The 22,584-nt window shown below is 44.3% G+C and overlaps 1 protein-coding gene across 1 annotated transcript in view; it reads right to left on the bottom strand.

Moving 5' to 3' along the window:
- The window catches only part of ARHGAP20 (Rho GTPase activating protein 20), a 56,714-nt gene extending 35,398 nt beyond the window's left edge, over positions 1-21,316 (bottom strand). Inside the window, exons 1-2 of the mRNA XM_041487268.1 lie at positions 21,172-21,316; positions 11,018-11,103 (exon numbers count right to left, since the gene is read on the bottom strand). Coding sequence (XP_041343202.1) covers positions 11,018-11,103; positions 21,172-21,270 — 185 coding nt within the window. The 5' untranslated portion in view covers positions 21,271-21,316. The remainder of the gene's footprint in view (positions 1-11,017; positions 11,104-21,171) is intronic.
- Positions 21,317-22,584: the final 1,268 nt, after the last annotated feature.

Raw genomic sequence — 22,584 nt, 5'->3', positions numbered from 1 at the left:
AGACTTTGCCAAAATAATCACACAAAACAGATCATTGTGTTCCGTATGCTAAAGGAGAAGAGTGAAAAACTAAATGAAACAAGAGCTTTTCTTGTACATTGAAAACAACTGCCTATGCTCAGGCCTGAACACAGGGCAGTGGAGATACTCCTGTTCGTGCTCCTGATTAATTTAATTTCTATCATGCTGGCAGCTTATTAAAGCATATGGCTTGAAGAATCACTCCTCAGGCTAGAACGGCCATGAAGAGAAAGGAGGCTACAACTGCACTACACCCATTCACAGACCTACCTCCAAAATCTGTCAGCAAAGGGCTTTGTCTTTGAAAAGTTGAGGAACAAGCAAAGCCCTGTGAAAGTTCTTGATCATTCCCTCAAATGTTCTTGAACATTGAGCTGTAGATGGAAAGTTCTTGATCTTTCTCAGCTGTAGATGGAAAAGGGAAAAAATAGGGAGATACAACACGGTACTCCTCAATAATGCTAGCTATCTGGAGATGTCCTTTGGACAGACGTGGCTTGGCTGGCTGGCTTGGTGATTGCCATATGTGATATCTAATATGCCTACATCTCCCTGCAGGGCCTCTCTCCCTTCCAGGGAGCAACCAGCTCCTATCTATCTATCAAACTATCTATAGATGGAGAAAGGAGCTGAAAACAGGGATGCCAACAGCCATGCCCATTTCCCATGACTTGCTCAGTCCAGCCTGCTCCATCTCCACTGCCTGATCAGCACAACCACGCAAAGCCCTGCTGGTCTCAGGGACGAGCATTCAGAGCTCCCATTGCCATGAACGAGGTAGCACAGACAAGGCTCACCCACACAGAGAAATCTACAGCTCAGAGCCCTACTTAGGCAGATATATATAGCTATAGATATATATAGAGATAGAGATATAAAATCCTCTGCATTTTTAAAGGTGCTAACTGCTCCTTTCTGTCATTGCCTCCAAACCACAACCAGTGCCCTCGGTGAGTCACCCACGTGCTCAGGATCTGCCCACTTCAAATCTTCGTGACCCTGAATATGCACTTCATCTACATTTGTACGGCACTTTATTGTAATAAATAATAATTAGATTTGGAGGGTGAGAGAAAGCACAAAAAATATGAGCTTGGAGAGCAGGAGTGTTTTCCAGGAAGGTGGTAGGTAAGATGTGGGCCGGCACAAAGCTAGTATGCAGTTGTAAACTTACACGGACTATTTATAGAAGGGACTTTAATAAACAAGCATGAAACTCTCTTAATCACATGGGCTGCCAATCCATTTCTGAAAACCTGCTGTCAATTGATCCCTGCTATGCCAAGGGAGCCTCGTTCTGAGGATGCTGGGCATGTTTGCATGCTGTTATCTTTGGTAAATTTTATGCAGTTGAAGCAGCACTTTGTGAAAACAGTGCAGCATTCCAGAAATAGCAAGTCTATTTTCTGCAGCACTCCTTTAAAGTCCCCTAGGCCATCACCGTTGTGGGTACAGTAGCTTTTGTACCATGAAACAAGTGAGAACTGCTTGGTTTTTCAAACAGCATTAGTTGCTAAGTTTTACAATGCCTAATTCTACTTTACAAGTGTTCTTTACTGGTTGCAGCTTCTTTTTTACAAGTAATGTGTTTGAACAAATACGGGGCAGTCACCCTTCACCCCTGAATTTCCCCGTATGGGCTGTGCCTCTGGATCTCACAGGGACTCCTCTGACCTGGAGCAAGTATCAGCCTCAGTTCACAGCCTCCAGCACAGGGCTGTCCTCATTCTACGCAGGCAAGCAGCTGGACCTCAGAAAATTATACCCAAGATCAAGCAGTGGGTCCCAGCAGGGTCACAAAGACTTCCCACCAAAGTGTGCTGCAACCCACTCTCCAGCACTGGCAGGGCAAGCACAAGCTTGGACAGTGGCAGGAAGATATATGTTAATTGAGACTGGGAGCAAGTTTTACTCAGATGAATAGACTAATTTACATTTTAGGGCAGAAATCAAAGTCAAAACTCATATTTATGAAATTGGATATCACTCCTCTGCTTCTAAAACTCAAGTGTGCCATTTTAATGCAACATATATTGAGAAAAATATTCCAATTTAAATTATAATAGGATTCTAAAAATTGTCTTGTATCATCTCTGCATGATGTCAAAACCTTATGAAACATAAAAATTATTATAGAGAAAAAGGTGCTTTGCACTAAATGTTTCAGGTGCTGAGGCACATAACAGACTACTTTTCTGTAGTCTGGCAGTAAAATATCACATAGCTGTAGGGTAAAATGCATCATTAAAACAAAATCCTCACACTTTTCAGGATGGAAGCTTGGCAGCTTAACTGTAAACAAAGCTGCACTTAAGTAATTTTTACATAGCCAAAAGGACACAATTCTCTGCAGAGCAAGCATGCACTACAGTGTGGAGGCTGGAGACAGGAAACACGCTTGTGGTTTGGTTTGCTTCCAAGCCTTTTTGTTTTATTTTAATAAACAGCTGCAAGGTGTTTACTCTGAAAATTTAACACAAGGGCAAAATTTTCTATTGGTATAAATTAGCACCACACGTTTTGGTCATATTTTGCCTATTTCTACCAGAAAACAATTTAGGGCAAGTGATGTAAATCCTATCGAAAAGCTCTTGCAGTGTGGGTGTTCTCCAGTCAGCCAGCAAGTTCAAGGGGTTTTGGTCTATGGCCCCCTGAGCAAGGGAGACATTTGGGAGAGGACACATTCACAGGCAGAAGTCAATAAAAGCTTTTTGGCCTTTGGAAGAATCAATCCTCTGTTCCCCACTGAAGTTCTCCCTTACTTTTACTGACTGACATAGCAGCACCACCTTGAGTAACTCTCTCTTCACAGTTGCACCAGGGAAATGCCATTCCAGGCACTGTCTACCCAAACAGAGATCTCATTGTTCAGACCAAAAAAGAAAAGAAAAAAAAAAAAAAAGGTCACAAAAAAGTGACCTTTTGGGGGAAAAAGGATAATAAAGAAAACCAAAAAGGAAAAAAAATAGGATGAACTGAGACAAAAGAAAAGCCCAAAACCTAACACCCCAGCTCCACAGTTCTGCACCATGGATGTCTGGGCTTTTGGAGCTTCCCGTGGCCTACAAGAAGCCTGGATGCACAGGCTACCTTTGCTACTACCAACCAAGCTTCTTCCTACCTGTTCTGAGGAGGCATACAGAGGAGCACTCCGGGATCTCAGTCCCACTAGGAGATTCAGTGTTATTTTAGTTGGCTGAAGAGATACAGAGGAGCACTCTGGGATCTCAGTCCCACTAGGAGATTCAGTGCTATTTTAGTTGGCTGAAGAGATACAGTTTTTGTCCTACCTTAACTTTTTTGAGAAGCAGTAATTGCAATTAGGAGAATTAATCCCACTTAATCACAACTGGAACATTTAAAAGCCTGGCTCAACTCCATTGACTTTGACTTACCTCATGGATGAAACTGACCTTTTATTCAAAAGGTGTTTTCATATATCTTCTTGTAAAGTGTATTACAAGAGTTCAGCACAGATCATGTAACAGCCAGGAATTCTGGGTTACCAAAACTAGCTAGGACATTCTGCAGATCTCTACAAAAAGAGGTAATTTAAAGCTGATGTGCACATGAGGTAAAAAGACTGGTGTGGACATCTAGAAATCCCTTCTGGACCATCATGAATGGCTGTCAGTGAGCCTACATGTTTCTGCTGACCCTAACATCTCCAGCTCTATGTCACACAGGCTGCAGATGGGCAAGAGAAAGGCACTGGTGTGACCATGTCCTTTCAACAGGGAAATGGAATTTTCTAGTTGACTGCCTGAGTTTACTGCCTGTCAGTCACCCCACTCAATCACTGGGTAATACCAGTGGGGCTGCTCATTGTCTCTCAGAGTTCCACTTCCCAATAGCTCTGGCCCTTTAGGCTCTGATTTTCCCATTATCGAAGAAGCAATTCAGATTTTGATCAGATCTTAGGAAGAATTCTATACTGTGATTGTGGTTGGGCACTGGCACAGGTTGTCCAGAGAAGTTGCAGATACCCCATCCCTGGCAGTGTTCAAGGGCAGGCTGGATGGGGCTCTGAGCAACCTGGTCTAGTGGAAGGTGTCCCTGTCCACGGCAGGGAGCTTAGAAGCAGATGATCTACAAGGTCTCCCAACACAAGCCATCTTATGAGTCTATGAATTGTGGGACACAGTGGGGTGAACTCCACAAAGCCCCACCACAGACATGAAGAGAGGATCTGCTCAGCACCTGTATTGGCTGCAGTTTGTCAGAACCACTTCTCCAAGAGAGACAACCAATATGGGTGCCAACACAGAAGACAGGACTGTCACTCACCTGTCAAGTTGTAACAGGAACAAATCTGGCTTTGCTTTGCCTCCAGGGCTTTGAATTATATTTTGATACTTGTACTACAGCACAGGAATTATCCTATTACAGTGAAGAGATTACTTAATATGCCTGCTGCTGCCAGCTATGGCAAGTGTAGTGACCCAGATTCCTTATGAACATGCATGGAGCCACATGCACCTGTTTGCTCTCCCATAACTCACTGCCCACCTATTTATTCAACAAGTTTTTCACAGAGCTACTCAGGCAGATTAGTCAGAGGTTCCTACTCCACTAGTGACATGAGCTGGGTAAAAAAGCTGTTAAAGGATCACCCACATCTTTATGCCTTTTGATGATAATTACCTGTTCAGTGCTGCCAACAGTTATGTTGTACGGCATGTGCAAAAGCAAAACTCCAGGTGTTTGGTAAGCTGTCTGGTCAGCAGGACAGCATCTAAACAACAGAGGCACTTGAGAGCTCAGGAAGCCTCTGAGATGATGTCTTTTTGTCATGGGTTTAGAGTCTTGCCCCTGAGGCTTACTATCCTTTATTTGATCTAGTACTCAAACACTAAAGAGTGGGCACAGAAGATACCTAAATACAGACTGTTACTCCCACAGTGTGATTAAAACCCCTCACCAGCAGCTTTGTGCACCACGAGGACGCAGCTGGACCAGAAGAAGCAATGCCATGGAGAGTCCAGTGAGTATTTAACGCTGGCCCTTGTCAGAGGTGGGAGCACCAGAGGAGGCACATCAGCCTGCACATCATTAGAGCCCATCTGCTTGTTTACACAAGATAAATGATCACAAAGCAGACCGAGCAAGTTGGTCTGTGATTTCTTCAGGTATGCTGCTGCCCAAACTGCTTGGCCAGACTGTCACTTGGCAGAGATTTTATTGTCTAAAATCAGCAATACACAATGGCTGGACAACAGCTGTGTTCTGCCAGACCTCAAGGCCTAATCCAAAAAGTCCTTTAAATGGGCTGCAGCCAAAAGCACATGTGGACACTGAGACATCTGGACAAGCAGAGCCCTGCACTCACCCTGATGAGCACTGCCCCTCACTGTCTTCACACTGCCACAATTCTCTCCAAAAGGGAATCGGCTTAAGGTGCTGGTGTTAAACTATTAGTCATTTATTGTAAAATTAATCCCTTATTTAAACTCCAGTCTCTCCAAAGCCCTGCTTCCAAGCCTTCCTTCTTACCTCCAGTCCTTTCCTTTTAATAAAAAAGCAGCATATCTCCAAAAGCTGCAGCTCATTTCGATCTCCAGATGTACAAACATTGCTAAAAGCCAGTTTGTAGGTCGTAAATGAAGAACTGAGGGGTTTTATCAAAAACAAACACATGCACACGTACACTCACACAAAACAGAAAAAACACAGCAGAGGGTCAGGATTGCCAATCTCTGAGTTTAAAGGCCATCTGAGACCTCAGAAAGTTCACCTTGTTAACAGCTAATAAAATTTTATCCTCAGCTATTATTATGTAAAAGTAACTTTTGTGTTCAAACACTTGGTTCAAGGAAGCAATACTCCAGTGTTATAATTAGCTTTAATCAAGCACGAATTAGATACACTAGAAACTGACAACTTGTAGAATATCATCACAAGTTGTTTTAATTATTATTCCATTAAAAAGGAAGAGCATTAAATACAAAATAGCAATTTTAAAATAATTGCTATTTTTCCACAAATTCATATATGTTTACCTTATATAGGGAAACATGACATATTGAGGGGAGAAATCCAGGGCAGTTCTTATGCAGAGATTTCTGCCTATTCTGATTAAGCACAAAATGTTAAAACATCAAAACTTTTCATGAAAAAAAAAAATCTCACAAAAAATCTCGATCAAGTTTTTCGAGGCTGAATTAAATCTAAGAATTAGTTCCAGAAGCAAAGTCACCTCCATTTGCTTTGGTGACCCAGTCTCTAGGAATAGGATTTTCCCTCTTTTTAGATGACTAGCGGGATCGTACCTGTCCATGCCAACTCCCGCTCTCCTCGCTGGCGGCGTGCAGCTACTCCGGAGGCAAATTCCCACTGACCACACGTGGAAGGCACACCTGGAAACCGGCAGGCACACACAGCACGGCCTTTGCCCCTCACAGCCCTGCAAACTCCCGGCTGGGGCGCCGCCTGCCCCGTGCCACCCCAGAGCTAAGCCGTGTCCCCACCACCAGTGGCACCATCGGCTGGCCAGGCCATGGCGGGCCCGGCCCAGGGCGCCGCTCCTCTGCCCGGCACGGGCGGCCTCCGCCAGGGAGGTGCCATCCACAGCCCACGCTCCAGCAAATGCTGCCATGGTGCCTGGGGGGCCGTGCAAGAGCGACACCCACCTCCGCATGGGCAGACAGGAGAGCTTCTGCATCAGGGCCTCATCCCGGGCCAGCAGGTAAAAACGGCCGCGGCGCGCGGCCCAGGGGCCTGCGCTCCCCCGCCATGGCCTCGCCAGCCAAACTCGCCTCGCAGACATCACACTGCAGGGCAAGGTTATTCACCAGCATGGAAAATGACTGAAGAACGAGCAAAATTATCGCGGCTGAAATATCTATATAACAAGCTGGTTACTTGCAATGAACTTTCATCCCCTTCGGCCCTGCCGTCAGTTTTGCCTGAAACACCAGCTACCCGTCTTTCCTGTGAAAAAGAGACAGTTAAGGCCTTCTGGCAATTTACATTTATTACAAGTCTCTCTTTTTGTCTTCTTCTAGTCCCATAGCTTGGATCATCCACATTTCTTCTGACTAAAACCCTGGAAACACAATGTCCAAGACTCCGGGAACACTGTGTATTTGACTCGCGCCAAATGGAATGTATTACTAGATTACACATATGATCTTCGTTATCTGGGATATTTAGCCTTTGGCACAGGACCCCTAGAAGATGACATGCCAGAACCACTTACTGTGCACTGGAAGAAGGAAGAACAGCCTCTCTGTGAATGGCATAACATTACTTCTATGTAAACAAGGGGAGGAAACACCTTGGGAACTTGTCGAATCTCCAGTTTTTACCTTCCACTTCTCCAACCATAAAAGCCACATAACGAAATTGAGTAGAGGTAACATTTTAGGAACTTCCTCTTCAGGTCCTTTAGGGATTTATTAATAAAACTTTCTAAAAAATATCCTTTGGGATTTTTTTTTAAACAGCCTGTGCTTCTAGCTTACACCAAAATAATATCATAAACACTCATCATACTGTAAAAAAGAGTCATTACATTTTCAGTATTTTAACACCTTTAATGTGTAGAGACACAGATCTATAAATGGTCTTCCAGACCCAGAAATTGTGAGGTTATATTACTTGGTTTCAGCATGTAAAAATATCACCTTCAAAGATCTGTTGAGGTGTGCCATGGAAAAGGGGAAGCTGCTGGCAGCTGCAGCACAGAGTTTGGCTGTCCCTGTGAAATATAAGAGATGCAAGCACAGGACCACCAATGCAGAGCAAAAACTTGGGTTTTGTCATGTGTGAAAATTGTTTTGAGAGACAGTAGAACAAAAGCTGAAAATTTTACTTAAAACAAGTTTTTATTATTCTGTATCAATTATTTGGGATGACAATACCCGATGCTTTAAATCCAGGCCTCAGACATTTCTGTACCAAGCATGTAATTTGTATTGCACTGAACTGTATCATTAAGTTGTGCAGGTTTCACTAAAGGACACCAAGAAAAAGTAAGAGGAAGATTACAACTGCGGAACAAATCCGTGGACAAATATAACTAACCCAAATCTTTTGCTGATTTCAGACACATTAATGGAGTTAACAATCAAATTTATTTTTTCTGCACCTGAAAATGAGCCAAGAAAAATACCAAAAGCTTACTTTTCCAATGTATTTCTACAATAACCTTGCTCAAAGTTCTTCTGAAGAGTACATCTCATGATGTGAAGAGTCTTTACATGGCTATTCATCACAATTTTGTGATGAAAAAGAAGCTGTACAGGGAAAAAAGGAAGAGAAACAAGAACAACGTGGCAACGGTGGTCTGCATATCTTCATCTCTTGGATGTAAGGGCCCAAATTCCACTATAATATCTGTACTGTTTACTATGTTTCTCTTCTGCCTGCAGGTACAAGTCAAATGAGGCATGGATTACAGCAAGATTTCCCTTCTGTGCACCACCATGCCATACAGCCATCCCAGAATCTTCTACAGGCCGAATACCACGGGACTCCTTCTATATGATTGACAAGGCAAGGAAAGATTTGTAATGAAAGCTGAATGTTAATCAAACCCAGTGATACAGCAGGAGGAAAAGATGACAAGCTTTTAAACACACAAGACTTTCAGACTTGCTTCTCTTTCAGGACTGGATAAGAGGACAATGGCACAAACAAGCACTGGTTTTTCCAGCTAGATCATCTTGCTCACATCCTTGTGTCATCACAGCTACCATAACACTACCATCGAAAACCTTAGTCCTCTGAATGCTAAATAGACATCTCCAGATGTCACAATGGTTTCTTTGAATAAAAAGCATTAATAAACTTTAAAATGCCCCAGAGTAAGTCTGTCGAAAGTGCCACTACATTTTATGAAAGTGCCCTGCATATAAAACAGGGACACCTGACATATAAAGTGGTATAAAAATACAAACTGACTCGGCTTCTAAGTATTTCCTGCCCTTTTAAACTTTGCACTTGTTCATTAATTTCAACAAATATTGAGGTGAGCCAGCTGCTGAGGTGAGAGTATTCAAATAAATCCCTCACAGATGTTTGTTAACTTCAGATAGGAGCTTTATTATCTACAAATCATTAATCAACCATTAACAAGTAAGTGTTATGGAGTCCCACTATTAAGGTTCACTGCCAGAGAAGAATGATAGATTTTGCAGAATGGCTGTGTCTATAAGAACTAAGAGCAGAGACAGGTTTGAGGTAAAACATTTGGAGGAGATTAGAAAACATGAGAAGTCGTTTTGTTGCTCTTCAGCTCTCCTTCAGAGAAAGCACTTCACCAGAGTTAAGCATTTACACAACAAACCGAGTGGAAAGATCAAACTCATCCATCAGTTTGGTGATGAAGAGGAATGTGCTTTGCACAGCCAAACAAGGAAGTCAGGCACAGGTGAGAATTGCTGCTCCTGTGAACAATAATAAACACCATCCAAAGTGTCACACTCTAAACTGAAAGACTCTGAAGCTACAAAATCACCTGCTCTGACTTGAGAGTCCTCAGACTTCACCCAGTACCTCTCACAAAGGCCACAGACTTCTGCTGAAAATAACAGAAGCAGCTAAATTGTTGCATGCCACAGGCAGAGGACAGGCATGACCGAGGCAGCATCCATCAGTTGTTGTGTAGGATAAGTATTGCTTACAGAACAAGGAAATGCATTTCCCTCTTCGGTCCTCTCCAACACAGCTTCTGCCAGCTGGCCTTATGAAAGAATTGTTCACACACTAGATTTGGAAATAATTCTGATCTGGGCTATACAAGCAAGACACTTAAGAAAGCATAAAATTCTTAGGTGAAAACATAGTGTATATTACACTCGGTGTCTCTCCAGCTATTTTTGATTTCTGATACTTATGGAGCAGGTAATAAAGTAAATTGTAAAAGTAGAATTGAAGAAAAGTATTGTCTGAATACCAGTGGCAAAATGAATTTTGACTTTCCTATTTTGCAACTCTGATTTTTTCACAGAATACTTTCTCAGGGGTCTGAAATACTGTGGAATTCTAAATGATGTCAAACCAGATATTAATTAGATCAAAGACAAAAAACTTTCCAAAGCTCAAGTACTGATTACTTAATGCACCACAGAGTAGGAAAAAATATTCCTTACAAAGCCATACTTTTATTTCCCCAGTAACATTTCTTCATAAAGAGCAATACACAGCTGGAAGCATTAACAGCCGACCAGATGGTTCACTTCTCAATAAACACATTTTGTAAGTTTAAAGTCTAATGAACTGTAGTGCAGGGAGAAAAAGTTATGTACGCAGAGTGGTTCAAATGGCAGGTCAGGGCTGGGGCTGGACAGGGGACTAGCTCCACAGAAACTTCCATTTCTATGGCAGCTTTACATGGGAGGAGGGAGGGAGGGAGGGAGGGAGGATGGCCAATTCTGGCAGAAGACAAGAACAAAAAAGGCTGAATGCTTAACACCCCAAATTCAGCCCCAAAATTGCTAATACTGGACAGGGGAAGGTTGTGATCACCAGATTCTGACCCACAGCACTGTCCTGAACCAGCAGGTGCTTCCAGAGCCCTGGTCAGCCTGTGCCATGCAGCAGGCAATGACAGAAAAAACTTAGCTCAAATTAAATTGTGCAATCCTACAGCGAACAATCCTGAGTTACACCTGACCCTGTGGAAGTGTCCAGGGCAGCAAGCATTCATCTTCTGCCCATGCCATCTCCACAGGATGCAATCAAAGCCAGTCACAAACTGTTCACAGCTGAGCAGCCCAAATGTCTCATGCCTGGTTACATATTGCAGAGCAGCCCTGCCCACCCAGCCAGGTATGAACAACTCAACCGAGCAGCGCTGGGGAAACCCCTTCTAGGAGACCACCAGGTGCCTGGGCTGGTTCTGTCACATCTTTCAGCAGCCTTTATAGCTGTGCAGCTACCGAGGAGCCTGAATTGTGTTCAACAACCTGGTGTGGATAATAGTTCGAAAATATTTCAAGTTTTGGGCTGAGACACTGCAAAACAGTACTGCCAGCAAAAGTCACTGACTCACCTTGAGGCCGATCTAGATCTGCTGAGTGCTTTGACAAAGACCAAAGATGGTGCAGACTGGCGTCTTTGGGCCAAACTCTTCATCTTCTAATTGGAAAGAGAAACAAAATGAAATCACAGGTGAGTTTTGGAACAGTAACTGCACGCACACAGACTGGGCACAGCCAGACTCCAATTTCAGACCATGGGAAAAAGGCTGTTGTTGCCCTCAGCAACCCTGGAGGGGGAAAATATCACAGGGAAATTCCCTCTGAAGGGGGAAAATATGGTAAGAAAAGCAGGAACATTACCAGAAAGCCAGTGTAAAGAAAAGCTGAAAAGTAGTGTCTATACACAGATACTTGAGGTACCCTGCACACATGAAATAAACACCTAGAGCTGATCCTCAACCACTTTTTTGTCCCTTAGTAATTTATTGTACTTTAAATTTATCAAATATCCAGGTGGTGGTTTAAATTTCAAATACTTCATATATTTCTGTGTCATATCTGACATCTACCATAAATTAAGATTTGGATTCTACCTGCCTGACCTTACTCATTATATTAGGCTACCCTTTTTTAACAAATCTTTAAAGATGAGAGCATTTTCCTTCCCTGCTACTCATCTGGAGCGTATCTTGTCCCTCAGTAGTCAACAATGACATTTTTTTCATTGCTGGTTATATATGAGAAAAATAAAATAGAGAGAGGCAGGACAGTTGTTAGCACAGAACTAGGAAGAGAATGAGAAAAAGGAGACACTCAAAGACATAGAACACTGCAGGGGAAAAAAAAAAGAAAGCACAAGGAAGAGATGAAAATGTCAGTAGCTAACAAGAGAGCATGGATTTCCAGTCAGTGAAGTTGAACACTACAATAAAAATACTGAGCAAATAAATACCACTGTTTTCCCCAGAGGTAGAAATTTTCAAAAGCATCCACAGGAGACAAAAACACACATTTTCCTGAACACAATTGTATTCACCACAATGTATTCAGTCTCCCTCCTGCAGCCAGAAGCAAGACTGAGTAGTCCTGGTCCTAACCCTGGAGGGCTGTCTTGAACCGGTTGTGCAGCCTGCTGCCAAGGTGCATGACCTCTCCTCTCCCTGACCCTCCACCAGCAGGGTGACTGTTACCTTATTTAGCTCAAATACTTTTCAGAATAAACTGGTGAACAAAAGAACCAGGGTCAAACTCCTCCTGAGACCCTGACAGGAGAATATCCAATGAGGCAGTGGTACCTTACAGCCACCACTGAGAGCCCACAAACAGGTGAACGTCTGACAGCCACGAAGTCTCTGTTCTCCGCTAATCACAAAGCATGACTCTCTTCCTTCGTACCAAAAATAACCACTGACTACCAGGACAAATATGTCAGGACAGTTCGGAACAAATGATTCAAATGTGTGTGCTGGATGTGGCACGCGTTCTGTTTGGGCAGGTGCACAGTGTGCTCCCCTCGGAGAAAGTGAACTCTGCATATTTTACTCGCCTGCGACAAGTGCATTTATTTTACTCACTGCAGTCCATCTGTTATTGTGCCATTTTTTTGGTTCTCTCTTTATTGATGTAGAGCACGCTTGTTTGTTTTGTCACTCAGTTACAGCTATTGTGCAGCAATTGTTATAAATTCAACTGTGTCATTTCAATTCGCCTTTAAAAATTATCCCCTCCTCCCTATTTTATCAAAAAATAACCTTCTCAAGACTGATAAATTAAGTCTTAGAATATTTAGCTGTCTCCAATTGGACTATAACTGAAGAATAAAAGATTACTAATAAAAGAGATGCCCATTTTTAATATTTTTTAAAATAAATAAGATAAATTGTTCTAGTGAATTAAAGACATTTGTCTTACTGCTAGCTAATCTGAAAAGCTGTTAGAAGTTTTAAAAGTAGCATACCTGTAAATACAAAGACAAAAAGAGATCTGTGTAACAACGCAGTGTAACATACTACAGACCAGCCACATATGTCACACAACAGGCAGATTCAGGAGTTAATATAAAGCATCACCTCCCAGAGGGAAATTTACTGCAATTTACACATTACTGGGCAGGTGGCTTTTGTGGGGGGTAAAAACTGGAGCATCTCAGCTCCTGCAAATGCAGTAGAAGTTTGGTAACATTTTCAAAGAGATCTTCAGGTCTGAAAAGAAAGCCACTGGAGAAAAAAAGGCAGTATTTTAAAAATGATGGCAATTACAGCATTATTTGTCATGCTTGGGTTAGCAGTGCTGAATAGCACCTGTGCCAGTGAGATTCTAGTCTTGACTCAAACGTCTGAAGACCAAAGTAAAGTCTAGACTACAGCAGAGCTCAAATAAGCTCAGTCAGAGGGGATCCCAGCAGGTCTGTGACCCAGCCTCTCTGAACCCGCTGACAGCAAGACCCAGCCAAGCAGGACACTCTGGGCCACCTCCAGTGCAGGTCTGTGTTACCCCAAGGATGAGATTCCACAGCCTCTCTGGGCAAACTCTTAGCACAGCTACTAAGCAAATCTTAACAGAAAAAAAAAATAGCCTCAAAACATAAAAAGATCACTGACGAGAAAAGGAAAATTTTCACAGCACTCAAGTGAGTCAGGTCAGCTGTATGCAAATAAACACATTACACAGAGACATTGATTACAGACAGAAAAGAGTGTTTTATTTTTATTTTGCTACATACAGAGTTTGGGAAGAGAAAATAAGTGACCATCATGACAATTTGAATTGATTCACTTTGAGAAGGGAGAGGATAAATTCACTTTTCCTTAAGTTGGATCCGGTTGCCTGCTATCCTCATTTTTATTGCTTTTATTATGTGCAAGGATGGCAATGTGGAGAAGAGGAGATATATCCTGAACAGCTGTTGTGAGAGCAGATGTTTGGGAGGAAAAGGAGATGCACTGACCAATTATCTAAGCATGGGACACAGAGAAGCATTTCTCAACATGTGTCCCACATCATTACCTCCCATTTTTTCATGTAAATATTAGAAAGGTCAACACAGACAGAAATTCTCATACTTGCTGGCTGAGTCACACCCATGTGAAATGTATCATAAAATCAGTATATATAATGAATGTTTACAGTATGCCAGATGCAAAGATGATAATCTTGTGTCAGGACAAACTAGAGTTACTTCTGTCTTCCTCACATCCAAAAGCTTGAGTTGCTGCCCCTTCCCCTCCAATTCAGGTTTAACTTCATACTTTCTGCATTTCTGGTTGTGGTTGTCTTAAGTTCTTAACAGAAACAAAAAGGTTTTGCATTTTCAGTTGTTGGACTAGTGGTAGATTTTGGCCAGTTTCTCATGTGGCATAAAAAAGGCATAGGCCTGTAGACTGGAAAAGAATGAATTTAGACCAGATATCGATCAGACCTACAATCTGACACACTGTTTTGTAAACTGTGATGGTAGGCAGTTTATGAGCAGACCAGCCCACCATGCTGAGGACAGAAAGCTTGCAAAACATCACTGAAAATATGCTGTCTCTCCTCAGGAACCAGAACCCTATGGATTATAGTAAAACTTGCACAAGTATCTCCCAAGCCATCAGCTGCAGGAAAAACCTGGATGCCAGTATTCAACTAATTTTGCCTCACAGTTGAAGTGGATGATGGTACTATATGAAATTTATATAAATTAATATATTGCCAAGTAACAACATTGATTTCCCCTGTGGAAAAGGTAACTGTGGTAAGATAAAAAAAAAAAAAAAACTGGAACTGTTCCTGCACTTATTGATTTCCACTGTGGAAAAGGTAACATGTGGTAAGATAAAAAAAAAAAAAACTGGAACTGTTCCTGCACTTTATGTGTATCACTTTACTATATCATGCTTCTAAAGAGAGTGGCAGAGTGTGAATTAAATAAAGAATGTATGAAAAAAAAATTAATGGTACTTACAATTTATTTTGTGATGACAAGTAACTTAAGTAATGCATATAGAGTGTTTATAATATTTTCAAGTGTCTAGAGAAGTTAAAAATCTATGCACTAAGTGGATACCCTGCTGCAGCTACTGGTCAGAGCAGGCAGGCTATGACAGGGACTGTGTGCAGGAACACGCTGCCCACACTGCCAGGCTGTGCTGCCTGACCCATGCCATGGTCAGACACACGCAGGAAGATTCCTCTCCTCAGCCTCTGACTCACACACCTGAGCTGTCTGCCCTGTGCTCCTTTTATAGCTGACAGAGAGAAAAGGACAATTTAGGGCACGGCTCATCTTGTCTGAAGAAGTTTTCCTCCACTGACTGTAAAAGAAAAGTAAGGTGACCAAGAAAATAGAGTTAATGATCATCAATCCTCTCCTTGCTATCTGAGCAAAGGACAGGGAACAGAAAAATGTATATGATCAGTAACACAGGGAAGAACTGTCTTCTTGCAGTGGTTGGAGCTTAGGATGAGAAAATGTTACTTGATGTCTGTTTAAGAACAGACATGCAAAACAGTTGAAAAATTTACTTAGTTCCTGAGTGACAGGTAAACACAGCAAAAATGCCTCTTCAGCAATGTGCAGATAACCTTGTTACAGCCTGCCCTGACACTGAAGGATTTCAGGCTCCTGATTTACAGGCTCACTCCAGAAATGGGTCAAGGCTGGGACATCTGCCTGGGTCATTTAACTGGGTGACAGGAACAACCCTGAGATGTGCCAATGCCTCGAGCTGAGGATTGCTTTCAAGTGGCTAAGCTCTCCCTTTCACTGCTTTATTTTTCTAATGAAAGGAAGTCTGATTTTAACAAATCCTACTCTCTAAATGTATTTAAGTTAATAACTGCGTGGGATTTCACCCATGCAAACTCTGCTCTTGTTGTCTGAGCAACAAAACACATCTGTGCCACACACTCCTGGCTTAGCCAGATATGAACCAAAGCACAGACAACAAATCCTTACCAGAAACTGTGAGGCAAAGTTCAGCAAAATGCCTGAAAATCAAAAATATCACAACAACCCTCAGCATACAGTAGTTAATTTTGCAGAACAACTGGGCAGCACTCTTACCCTTGTATCACTGGCCACTTAGGAGAGGCAATAGATTATATTTTCCTACATACTATTATCCAGTATTTGTTAGACTTACAGACTAGAATTGTCAAAAAGCACCAAAAATAACACGAATTCTTATACTTTGTTAAAGCAAGAAATGGACCTATGCTGATCTATAATATTCTTGAGCCCTCATAAACAGGGTGAGAAGATGATTGCATTTGAACTGCTGGCTCAAGCAGTAGAGATGTAGGTCCCACAGAGAGATCATTTACCATAAAGGCAGAGCAGGTGACAAAGCTATGTGCTTTTGTTTATGCTGGCAGAATACTTTTACTTACAAGGACCTTCCTAGAAAGCAAGCCATTTTTGGATGGATAATTGTGGAGGGAACAATTGCAGGGGCACAAGAGAAAAGAGCTATCAACACAGTGGAACCAAAAGCACATCATCATGGAACAGCAGCTGATAGAGAGCACAGCAAAGACTGAAGGCCATCTCAGAGTAGAAAGAAAAATGGATAAAAGAAGCTAAGAGCAAAACATGTTTCACCATACTTCCCGAAGGATACAAATCTTTGGAAGCACTGCTATGGATGTCTTCAAACGTTTCCACTCATCTACATCACAAGATGAAGACGTGAAAGATCAGTAAACATCATAGAGGAGGAGAACATTGAGTATGTTGCTTGTGGGTCCTACAGTGAGTCAGGGCACTGCTCAGACCAGTGACTCTGTTTGTGATGGTCTTGTTGAAGCCCAAAGTCTCCTTTCAAGCCTGCCACAAAGCATGAAGGTTAAAATGGATAAAATGGATAAAATTCTGCCCCAGTTTCTGTACATAAAGACTTTCTCAGGAGCAGTTTAGAGATGACAGAGAAAGGAGATTCCCCCCCACTCCACATCCATACTTCAAACAACATTAAGTAAAGAGGCAATAATTTGTTATTTGTAGTTCTTGGGTGTTACATCCCACATGACCTATCATGCCCTTCTCTTTCCTACTGCCACCAGGAGGGACAAACAAAAACCCAGGAACAGGAAGCTCAAGAACTCAAGAAATAGAACACATTGTTTTCTGCATAATTTTCAGTTTCTCTCACAACAGAGAAATGAAGGATTGCTAACACTAGTTCATAATTAAATCAGCAGCAGGAGGCACATCACAACAGGAAGTTACCACATGCCAGGACAGCCCACCAAGGTGATTTTAACCTATTGACCCACTTTGTGGGTGATTTCATTAAAGTAGGGGCTTTTTCAGTCCTCATCAGAGACAAAATAGCTACAGGATATGTCTGCAGGATGATAGGAATTGCTCATCACTCCACTAAACAGTGCCAGAAGCTCTATGTGTCTGAAACTTCCAACACTACCAGGTGTGATTTTAGAAACAACCCACCAGATCCTCAGCCAGGACCACAGTAAACAGGACAGAGTCTTTCAGGAAGAAGAAATCTCTGCTTAAGGAGATTTATCTTAAAAAATATAAATCTCCTGGCATGAGATCAAGGTATCATACAATATAATGGCAAATACATACTTGATTCATCTTTTCAGAGTAAAACAAGGAATGAAGATTATGTATGATTACTCTTCCAATGCCATTAATTTGCTTGAATTTATCCATTTAATGCACTGTTGAGGAACATTATAACTCCCTTTTCCCTGCCAGTAAATTGTTGCTGCATTGTGATCAGAATCACAAAGAAACACATATTTACAGTGACAGAATTGCCGGTTTTCAAGTCTCAAACCATAAATGCTACTTTGATTAGTATTCAAAACGGTTAATTTTTTGCACACTTTGTAGGTGTAAATATTAAAAATTGCTGAGCCTCCAAAACATTTTAAGCAGTTACTTGAAATCTTCAAGGAGGCAGCAAAAATCCTAGGACTGACTCCTTGTGCTACCAGATATTGTTTTGCGTAAAATTTTCAGGGTTGGTTGGAATCTAGCCCCTCTGAGAAGAGAGAAGTGAAACACCAGGAACTTATAAATATGGTTAAATGACCCAGCTGCTACTGCTGACACAGTTACATTCGCATAAAAGACATCTCTGCTGCATAGTTTGTTCTGACAAATTTGTAGAAATAAGCTCTATCAGTATAATCACTTTTACTCATGCTTCTGCAATCCACTTCAGAGTGGCATCAATTTACTGCTATTGCTTTCTAAGCTAAACAGTCAACACAAAACTTCTCTGCAGGTCAATCACACATAGTGACTCCAGTGACTCCAGTAAAGGAGGGAAACTAGCCCAGAATTTTCCAAAAGCATTAACTAAAACACTGCACTTCAATGTCACCTTTTAGCAGAGCGTTGTAAGCATTTAACAGAGAGAACCTCCCACAGACTGTGAGGTAGGTTAGCAGTGCAAATTATTTTGCATGCCAAGAATAGGCACAGAAACATTTCCAGGATATTAGTTTAAATGGCCACATAAAATACATTAAAAAAGCCCTAGACATTTTCTGTCCCTGTTCTGGTTCTGTGGTGTGATCAAGCACGTGATCCTTCAGATTCGTTTTGACAGCCAAGTGGAAGATGAAGTAGGAGTTCAGAAAACCACAGAACAATGCAGCAAATCTCAGCTAATTTGAGAAAATATAGGCATGATAATAAAAAGGGAGAAAGGTTCAGCGGTCACCTAGCACCACATACTTAGGGGTAGCTTTTGCCAGAAAGCAAAACAGTTGATGTTAAACACATATTTGCAACAAAATTGTTTAACTTGACATGCTGTGTCACCAGCATCAAAACTGATTTCTTGCCAACACATTCTTCCATTTCACTGTATGCAACCAATACAAACAAGGTAAGCTTCCTGTTACCAAAAAGGACTTTCTGTATTGTGAAAAAATGATGCTTTGGCATTGAGAAGAAGACAACACAGAGGTATATATAGAGTCCAAAGGACACAAACAGTGAAAGAAATACTTGAATTGTCACTGAGATCCAGCTTCAGGCAAAAATAGGAATACTCCTTTTCTGTACATGGATAAAGATAGGAATCTTCTTCCCCAGAGAGACATAAAGAGGTGACATGCTAGCACTCTCAAGGAAGTACCACAACTGTGGACAGGCAGCTGAGCTGCTGGCTGGATGTTGGTGGCTGCCTGTGTTGGCTGTGCATGGGGTACAAAGCTGCCATATGCCGCAGGGCCCAGCCAGGGTCTCAAGCCGCTTCTCCACAGGAGGATCTCCATCTGTACCCCCACTGCATGTGCCTCCACGCTGAGGAATTCCAAAAGGGCTGCCAAGATCCGTAAAAAGTAATATCTCTGCTCTCTTGTCAGCGTTGGCAAAAACAAGGTCTGCATTCCTTCGACTGTGGGCTTTTTGGAACACGAATAGGAAACACAAGTGCTGCCATTAATATTTGTCCTCAGAATGCTGAATAATGAAGTGGAACTTGCACGATAAAAACGTTCATCTTCGCAGTACTCGAACATAACTTCTCATTTCAGGTGGGTGCCTAGCATCAGGGCTCTGCCAGGTTGGAAGGTACGTGGTATTCTGTCTTCAGCAAAAATGAAAGAAATGTTTGATAAAAATCAAAGCTGCACCTGTAGCCATCTGAAATTAGATCAGAGCACTTGGAAAGGGTGAGTATCTACTACGTCATTTTGCCCAGCTGGGTGGCAGAAGGCACTCCACCACCTTGTGTAGGTGTGTCACACGCCCAGTTCAGAAACCAATCAGGCATTAACTGCAGTACTTTAAGTGTAGTAGAAATCTTGGTGAAACTCTCACCAGGCAACCATTCCACCATCGACAGCAGCTATCATAAGAAGAGGTCCCCAGGGCTGCAGTCAGGCTGGAGCACTATCTGACTTGGTGGGACACAGCACACATGGACACAAACCATGGAAACACACAGCATCACCTCCCAGCCCGAAGAGACACATCAGCACCGCTGTGCCACGGCCAGCAAAATCCCAGGGACTGCTTAGCCACAGGACTGGACACAAGCTCAGACTTTACTACCATCCTAAATTGTCACCAGGTGGACAGATTTACTAAGGGACACTGAAACCTGGCCAGTCGTTCTAATCCTGCCAGCCTATTTGGCAGTCGTCCGAAGTGCACCTCTAAAGACAAGGCAGTGAATGGATTTAAATGTCATTGTGAAGCAAAATCTGCAAGGCAGCAAGGTACCAGCTCTACTTTGGATAGAAAACCACTTCAGCACTTGCTAAACCCAAGAGAAAAAAAGAATTCCTGTTTTATACAGCAGGAAGGATCTGGTTATCACAGCTCGCTTGTTACAGCTAAGTAAAAAGCAGGAACAAGTGCTTGGCTTTATGCAGAAGAGAGCATTTTGCACTTGATTGTGTCAAATGCTGAAAAGCAATCTGAGATATCAAACAGATTTCACAACCAGTTTTGAAGATGCGATGAGGTTCTTCTGCTATCAATTGTATACACTTTAGATAAGGTGCTTCTTCAGGGAGCTTCTTATATTCCTCTTGCACAAAGCACGTGTGAGAGCAGCCACCAAACACCCTCATCTCTACCAAACGCTTCCCTCGCTCTCTCCAGGCACACATGCAGCAGATTCCTCTTCAATCCCCTGGATAACCGCTCTGCAAACCATTCCCCAGCTCCCTCTGATACCCACCGAGCAAAATCTCTAGAAACCCATTCAGCAAAACGCCCTTTAGGTTTCCCCAGGAAATCCATGTAGCAAGCCCCCTTATCGGTCCAGCACATCCACGCAGCAATGCGCTCCGCGCCAGATCACCGGGAAATCCATGCAGCAAAGCCCTGTGACCGCACCGAACAGCACCGAGCCAACCCTTCCCGAGCCGCCGGGACAGCTGAGCAGAGCGCTCCTTACCTACCGCGGACATGCCGGCAGCAGCCTCTCTGTGCTCCCGGGACACGCGTGCAGCCACCCCCCGAGGTGCCCGGGTTATCCACCCGCCAGAAGCCCCTCGGCCACACCGGGCACGCCGCACTCCCAGCTCCGCGGGGAGCCCGTGCTCGAACCCTTCCCGCCGACAGCCCCGGCTCCGCCAGCGGCTGCCCCGACCCCGGTTCCGAGGGCGGCGTGCAGGACCCGTTGAGACGGCGCGGCGGAGGGCGCGGTGGGGCCGCGCTGACCTGCGGTGCCCGCCGCGGGAAGCTCCGGGACGCGGACGAGGACCGGGGGGCGCTTTCCCGTGTGGTCTCCGGGGGCGGCCTCACCTTCTTGCTGTCGGCGGCGGCGAAGCCCCTGCTCTCGCCGCTCACCGAGGACGAGCGGGCCGGGCCGAGGTGCTCCTGTTGCGGGGACATCACGTCCATACAGCCCCGCGCCGCCGCGCTCCCGCCGCGGGGACACCCGCGCCGCCGCCCGCACCATGGACAGGGCGCGCCGCGCCGCGCCACGCCCCCCGCGCGCGGGACACGCCCCTGAGGGACACGCCCTCTGAGGCCACGCCCCCTCCGCCTCGCCGGGCCCGCTCCGTGCAGGGGGGTCCCGCAGCGGGAGGGCGGCGGCGCGCATGCGCGGCCTCCGCGGGGCGCGGGGGGCCGGGGGTGGCGGTGGGCGGCGGTGCGCGCGCTCGCGTCCCGCGCCTGCGCGCCCTGCGGGGTCGGGGGCGCGCGGGGACGGCGGGGAGCTGGGAACTGCGGGAGCACGGGGATTGGGACTGGTGTGACACGGGCAGGGTGTCGCAGGGTCCCAGAAGTGTCGCGGGTGTTGTGGGGACAGAGCGCTGTGGTGGGTGGCGCAGGCTCAGAGCCGCGCGGCTGCTGTGGGGCGCCGGCAGTGCGGCGGGTGTTGCGCTGTGCCCACAGAAGTGTCCCCCGAATGTCCCTGCAGCAGCCAGCTCCGCGCCATCGCCAGAGCCCTCCCGCCGGAGGGTGCCCGTCTGAGGGGCGAGCAGTGGGCTGGGTGCAGGGGTGGCGGTCCCTGGTGCGGGGCAGAAGCGCGTGGGGGAGGCCGAGGGGATGCCATCGTGCTCCGGAAAGCCGTGAGCAATACGGAGGAGGAACCACTAGTTCCACTAATGGATGGTGCTGGCTCAAGAACAAATGGTTGTAAGTAGGCTATAAATAAATCTCAGCTGGAGAAGGGAAGAAAGCGTTCTGATCCCAAGAGGAGGAGGATCCCTGCCAGCCAGGAGCAGAAGGTGTAGCACTCCGAATGGTGGTGGTTTGTTACAGCTGTCATGCTGGTACATTATTGTATACCTTCTTTTAACGTGGTGTCTTCAACAGCGGGGAGCTACTCCTGATCACCCAGGAGGTTCTTTCTAACCCTTCCTACACTTTCTGGGGGATATTTTTATCTCCAGCCTTTCTAGCTGTTACAGACTCTACATGCATTTTCTCCCACGTTGATCACAAAAGAAAAAGCAGAGAGGCCCTACCATCTCGTGTGCAGCTTTTCAAAACTACCACTTTCCTTCCGCAAGATGAGTTTTTACATCCCTGTGGTGAATTGGATTGGGAACAGATTCAGCTTTAACAAGATTCCTTTACAGCTGGAGAGCCCAAGCTGGTTCTCCTCCTGGAAGCACAAATGGATGTGCTGCTTCTGCAGCTTGGTGGTGGTGGCTCTTGCCATATATGACTAAAATAGTAGTAAATTATGAATTTGGTTCCGTGTTATGT

This window comes from Pyrgilauda ruficollis, unplaced genomic scaffold, assembly GCF_017590135.1.
Source record: "Pyrgilauda ruficollis isolate IOZ18807 unplaced genomic scaffold, ASM1759013v1 scaffold8, whole genome shotgun sequence".
In the NCBI taxonomy this organism is placed as follows: domain Eukaryota; kingdom Metazoa; phylum Chordata; class Aves; order Passeriformes; family Passeridae; genus Pyrgilauda; species Pyrgilauda ruficollis.
The sequence above is the reverse complement of the archived record's forward strand: the minus strand, read 5'-3'. Positions and strand labels throughout refer to the sequence as shown.